The 6,014-nt window shown below is 44.3% G+C and overlaps 2 protein-coding genes across 2 annotated transcripts; one reads left to right on the forward strand and one right to left on the reverse strand.

Moving 5' to 3' along the window:
- Window positions 1-1,146: 1,146 nt before the first annotated feature.
- LOC135793438 (uncharacterized) lies at window positions 1,147-3,340 on the forward strand. The gene is made up of 4 exons (XM_065304407.1): window positions 1,147-1,198; window positions 1,256-1,887; window positions 1,964-2,223; window positions 2,293-3,340. The coding sequence occupies exons 1-4, from the start codon at window positions 1,147-1,149 to the stop codon at window positions 3,215-3,217; spliced, it is 1,869 nt and encodes a 622-aa protein (XP_065160479.1). The 3' UTR covers window positions 3,218-3,340.
- Window positions 3,341-3,353: 13 nt separating this feature from the next.
- Window positions 3,354-5,408, reverse strand: LOC135804064 (uncharacterized). The gene is made up of 4 exons (XM_065317827.1): window positions 5,176-5,408; window positions 4,546-4,770; window positions 4,156-4,488; window positions 3,354-4,081 (listed from the first exon to the last, which is right to left on the reverse strand). Exons 2-4 carry the CDS (start codon window positions 4,764-4,766, stop codon window positions 3,997-3,999), a joined length of 639 nt encoding a protein of 212 aa, XP_065173899.1. The 5' UTR covers window positions 4,767-4,770; window positions 5,176-5,408; the 3' UTR covers window positions 3,354-3,996.
- Window positions 5,409-6,014: the final 606 nt, after the last annotated feature.

A 6,014-nucleotide genomic window follows, 5' to 3' on the forward strand; every position in this document is an offset into this window, starting at 1 on the left:
TCATCAGAACACGTACTGCTTACTTAAAAAAGGAAAACAAGCTGAATATTGCTAGCAAAATAATTAACTATGCTTGTTTTCACGTTTGAATGTAAAGAAGTTGAAGTCGAAAGTTATCTGATCGTGGAGAGCGCTTATGAGCGTATGGCGGTGTACTTCGCAAAAAATGAATACAACACAGCCACTGGTGCTGCAGTTGCTAGCAGGAGTGTACACAAGAACTAGCATTTTAGTTCATAAAAAATAAACATCACCCCATGGTGGCGCTGCAGTCGCGAGCAGAAACTCAAAACCGCAGCAAATATTTCAATGTCAAGAAACTCTAGTTCTACATTATTACTTGTTCTGTACATTTATAAATAAACTAGATATGCAAAATGTTAGTTAGAGAATGACTATTACTTTCTCAAAGCTCAAACCAAAGCTCAAAAGCAAAGCCATTACGGCATCTTTTAAATGCGCATAAAAAACGAATAAATAACTTACCGCTCATATCAGAACACATACAGCACGATCATGAGATAGTAAGCACGATGAGTCTTGTTGGTAAACTAATTAGACTATTCTATTTTAATTTGGAAATGTAATTATGTTACAAGAGTCAAAAGCGAACTGGACGTGATGAAAACTCAAAAAGGAATGGCGGCGTAGTTCGCAAATAACAAGGCCCGACCGCCTCTGGCGCTGTAGTCGCATGAAACTTTGAATTTAGTTCACAAAATCACACCGGAAATCACTCGTGGCGCTGCAGTCCACAAATAAGCTTCAAATTTAAATCACACTCAATGATAACGTCAAAATTTCCGTTAATGAAACAAGATTACAACAAAACTAATTCTTATCACAATTTATACCAACAGTAATTCTGATTTGAAAAGAATTTAATAATATTTTGTTAGCGAGACGATTCTAACCCTAGAAAGTGAACGAAAAGTACAGTTCAAGAAAAACTGCACGCGTTGAAGGTGGTAAATCGCGAATTGCGGCACATTTTAGCTATTCATTAGAAATTTTACAGCATTCGCGAAATAAAAGTTGATCTGTCCATCTGACAACACAACTGACAACACTTGACTGTTTGCCAATTAATAATTGCAACAAAAAACAGCACGCGAAATATTTAGATTCAGATAAATAAGATTTCCAATGGCATACCAAGCACAACCGCATGGAAATGCACCAAAACAGCCTGAGAAAGGTAAGACTTGTGTAGAATATAGCGCATTAGTTACATTATTTTGTCTGTATCACATAGACAATGATGATGGATGGTGTGAGGACAACAACTGGGATGATGCCATCCAGTTTGAGGAACAGATGAAAGCTCAATTTGCAGCTGTGGCCCAAAATGGCAGCAGTGCCAATGCAGACAACACCACAGATGAAGCTGATGATGACGGTTGGAACCTGGCTAGTAGTGTCAAAAAGATGTCCATCAACAAATCAGACACTTCTGGCTGGACCAAGAGAAGAGATTACAACTGGAGAGAAAAAGGTGGAGGTGCCAATAGTGGCGCTAGAGGCTTTGGCGGAGGTAGAGGTGGAGCACGCCCAAGATATAACAACCACAATGCAAACACAAAAAAACCGCAAACACCCGCTGAGCCGCTGCTTATCCTCGAAGGAGAAGCGGCTCGCAAGTGGATAGAGGATCAGCGCATCAAAGCAGCCGAGGAATGGTCTAAAGTCGACTACAAAGCAATGTTAGCCGAAAGCGACAGAGTCGCAGCTGAAAAATGGGCGAAATACCCACCAATCACCAAAGATTTATACAAAGAACACCCTGCTGTGGCGAATATGACTCCGCATGAAGTCGAAAAGTTTCGTGAAGAAAACAACGGGATCACTGTTCAGATACCGCCAGGTGCCCCTGAGCCTGCTGAAGAAGTAGTCTTCCTGAACCCAATCCCCGCTTTTGAATACGCCTTCATCAATTGGCCTGACATTCGCCAGCTGCTATTGAACACCGGCTTCTTCAAAACCTTCGCCGATTCAAGCGCAAGCATGGCCGTTGATTCTCAAAGGACACGACATCATTGGCGTTGCACAAACCGGCTCGGGGAAGACTCTTGCCTTCCTACTTCCTGCTTATGCGCATCTCATGAGCCAACCACGACAGAGAAGAGTCCCTGGGGCGAGTATCCTCATCATGGCACCGACTAGAGAATTAGCTCTGCAGATTAATGAAGAGGTGTTGAAATTTAAGTGTTGCAACATCAATTCGTAAGTAAAATTTAAAAAAAACACATAAAATAATTCATATTAATGTTTTTTTTTCTTTTTTTTTTGTAGGGTTGTGGTTTATGGTGGCGCTGATCGCAACGATCAAATCCGACAAATCAAACAAGGTTGTAACATTATCATTGCCACACCAGGAAGACTGGATGATCTCGTCACAGCCGGCCATATTGATATTACCTCTGTAACTTACGTTGTTCTCGACGAAGCTGATCGCATGCTGGACGCTGGTTTTGAAGCAGTCATCCGCCGCACCATGTATAAAATCCGTCCGGATCGTCAGACCATAATGACGAGCGCAACATGGCCGGATGGCGTACGCAGACTCGCCAACAGTTACATGAAGAACCCTCTGCAGGTAATCGTCGGCACATTGGACCTGACAGCCGTCGCAACCATCGCGCAGTCGTTTGTCTTCCTGAATGATGACGACGCGGAAGAAAAACTAGTGCTGCTCTTGGACTTTGCTAGATGTCACAAGAACCAGCCCAATTTAAAGGTGGTGGTGTTCTGCTCAACTAAAGCACGTGCCACTTACATTTCCACCGAACTGGCAATGAACGATGTGTTCGCATATTGCTTACGCGGGGATATGGACCAATCCGATCGCGAGCTCGCGCTTGAAGTGATCAAGAACGGCGAGACGCAGTACCTGATCGCGACGGATGTCGCCTCGCGCGGGATTGATATCCCCGATTTGACGCATGTGATCAATCTGGATTTCCCACGTGATATTGAAGAATACGTGCATCGTATTGGACGCACAGGCAGGGCTGGCAAGACCGGTAAATCCGTGACGTTCATGTGCTTCAAAGACAGCAAACACGCAAAGGCGCTGATTAAAATACTGGAGAAGGCTGAGCAGATTATTCCTGCTGAGTTACACAGATATGTTGTGAAGCATGAGAGATACATGGAGCGGCGTCGTATGGAGGGTACTGCACGACCTCCACGATCACGCTACAGTGATGGCTTCTAAATGACTGACATTTACTTTTTTCTACAAGTATTTTTTGAGAATTTCAGGTTATTTTACCTTTACAAAGAATATTGTTTATTTTTTTTATTACTTTTGTATAAATAAATGCGCGTTTTAATGATATTTAGCGTGCGGATTCATTTTAAACTTGATATTTATTAGAAAATCTCAGTGCAGTAAGTAAACCTGATACTTAACATCAAAAAAAATAATAGCAAATACATGTTGTAGATATCAAATTAAAAAAATATAGACGCCGCACAAGTCGCGTACAAAATGTATACGCGAATTGCAAGTGGAAATTTTACAAAAATACGTGGCGAAGAGCATATGCTCCAAAATGCGCATGCGTTTGAGATTCCTGCGCCGCCATCTTTTCTACAATTCCAGCATTCGAGTCCACCCGTATCACATTAACATCCAAGATCAAATCGACTTAAGTACATATTTAGTAAGTGCCATATAAAAAATACATGTCTTTTGTTTGCCGTGTTGGTTGTACTACGCGCGCGCGTGATGTTCCGTACAAATAATTTAGTGCCATTTTTTTTATCGACGAGCGCTACCCAGAGAAAGCACGTCCCTACTAATTAAAGCTGTCGCATGTTTGTGAAATGTTTCCGTTCATTTTTTTTGGGTTTTGTTGAAGTTTTACTTACCCGCATCCTATCAGAGTCGTCCAGCAAAGCAATGATCGCAAAATGGTAATTTCGAACACAAACAATTTACGGACTAAGGTGAAGTATAAATATGCAAAAATAAATATGCGAAGCGAGGAGTTATGTCTCCTCGTGCATGTTTTGCTGATGCAGTGGGCGCAGGACAATGCGCGGGTCAGTCTCCAACATACGATCTGTTTCATCGCTGAAAAAGAAAAAAAAAACAATAAAATTTAATCATAACCTTAAAAATGACAAATTTTCAGCAAAAAAACGCACGTGATGTCTTTATTTTCCTGCGGCATGAGTTTGCTCTGTTCGCTTTCTTCATTGGGCGGCTGATAAGTAACTTCAGAGACAGGAGCATACTGCGCGGCGACCAGCAGATCCGTTGATGGATTCACGGTGAGCGCTTGTGCGCCACCTCCGTCCAGATGATCCTTTCCAGCGCGATAACACCAGTTGCGATTCATGCGCAAGAACAGCACCACGAAAACAAACCCGACGCCGAATACCAAAGCACCGATGATTGCCATTGAGAGGTAGAATGTCTCAGAGGCTGCAGGCGGCATATCAATATAACCGATTAATCCTTGCATGAACATAGTTAATCTAAAAACAAAATATTTATAAGTAAATCACATTTAATATCAAAAATTTGATCATTACCCAATTGTGAATGAAGCAATTGCTGATGTGAGATATACAGTGGGAAGTACACTGCGTAAAGGCACGCAGGAGATGCCGCAGGGACGCCGAGCAGCCTGCGAAACAGTCGCTGCGATATAACTGATGGGTCTATGCGACCATCTCTGCTGGGGCGGGTGGTGTTCATGCTCCGACTCGTAGGTGACTGTCGTCGGCTGGTAGACAGCCTCGTTAACCGACATTTTTCTAAAACCAAACACACTGAATTAATTTTCTTGTTAATACGCCCGAAAATCATCGAATCATCCACAGAAAACGCAACAGATGCGATGCAAAGACTTGCAGTGTCGCGCGTCGAGGTTATGTCGTCGATAAAAACAACGAAAAACAAACAAACGCCGCAGGAATCGATCAGAAACCAACATCGCAATATATTTCACAAAACCAACAAAAACATGCATGAATCTTATGCGGATTTGTGATACTTATACTGAAAAACACGCCAAACATTGATAACCGTTGTTTGCATTCGCATATGGCATCAGCGTGCATGAGTCACAAATGTTTTGATTGTAATTCCTGCTGAGTCGGCAAATGTGCATGCAATCTGTACGGAATACTGAGTAGTGGAAAGTAAAATGAGATTCTTACACGATGCGGGTGATGCTGCTGGCAGCGGCTGCAGGGACACGCAGGACACTGTCTCTGGACGCTTTGCGTTCGCGACGCTTGAACGAGTTCCAGCGCGCACTCCGCCGCACTCGCACTGCTCGCACTCGAGCGAAACACGCCACTACACTACTTCGACTGCCGCCTGCTGTCCGGTCGGGTCGGTTCACTTTCTCTCGTCATCGATGCAGCGGCGTAGGTGCGCGCAAGTGCGTGGAAACTGAAACGAAGACAACGCGATTGGAAACTTGCCAAGCACAATAATTCAATTTTAATTGACTTCGTACACGACGAGTTTTTAATTCACTTCACCATGTTGATTCGAAAAAGAGTGCTGCGCATGCGCAGTCAAGTGTTTGAAAATATTGGTTACTTGATTCACCACAGCGATTTGCGTGTTTGTTTGTTTGATCAATAGTGTAATGAGTGTCAAACAGCGCATTAAAATGATAAATACTTGCGTTGTCCCTGAGTCAACATACACGCGCGTCCGTTTTCACGGATTAAATTACCTTTAATTGGATGGGCAACACGAGACGCGTCCTTCGGCGCGCGCTGTAGATGGCGCTCATGGGCCGTTTGGGGGGCCGTAAGAAATTGGTCATGAAGGTGGGCCGCCCGCCGCCGCGCGTATCAGCCGCGTTATCGACTTTTTTGGGAAGTCCGAGGCGGTTAGATGCCGCGCTTCGGCTTCCTCGCTCTTCGGGGACGCACGGCGCACGCCCCGACGGCGGCGGCACGACCGTGCCCCGCCGGGCCCCCCCCCCCACCACCACCGCGGCGTGTTCGGTGTGTGCCGCCGAGAGCGGCTCCCAAACCGA

The sequence above is a fragment of the Atheta coriaria genome, unplaced genomic scaffold, assembly GCF_025399875.1.
Source record: "Atheta coriaria isolate IRGN ID8LTWV9N9 unplaced genomic scaffold, Caltech_Dcor_3.1 hic_scaffold_1_pilon, whole genome shotgun sequence".
Classification (NCBI taxonomy): domain Eukaryota; kingdom Metazoa; phylum Arthropoda; class Insecta; order Coleoptera; family Staphylinidae; genus Dalotia; species Dalotia coriaria.

Bases quoted from the DNA above. Each gene is read 5' to 3' on its own strand.
- LOC135793438 (XM_065304407.1), top strand. From the start codon at position 1,147: ATGGCATACCAAGCACAACCGCATGGAAATGCACCAAAACAGCCTGAG. The intron at 1,199-1,255 runs GTAAGACTTGTG...TGTATCACATAG, and splicing joins ACCAAAACAGCCTGAGAAAG to ACAATGATGATGGATGGTGT. The intron at 1,888-1,963 runs GTAGTCTTCCTG...AGCTGCTATTGA, and splicing joins CCCCTGAGCCTGCTGAAGAA to ACACCGGCTTCTTCAAAACC.
- LOC135804064 (XM_065317827.1), bottom strand. From the start codon at position 4,766: ATGTCGGTTAACGAGGCTGTCTACCAGCCGACGACAGTCACCTACGAG. The intron at 4,489-4,545 runs GTAATGATCAAA...TTTTGTTTTTAG, and splicing joins ATTGCTTCATTCACAATTGG to ATTAACTATGTTCATGCAAG. The intron at 4,082-4,155 runs GTGCGTTTTTTT...TTTCTTTTTCAG, and splicing joins CAGGAAAATAAAGACATCAC to CGATGAAACAGATCGTATGT.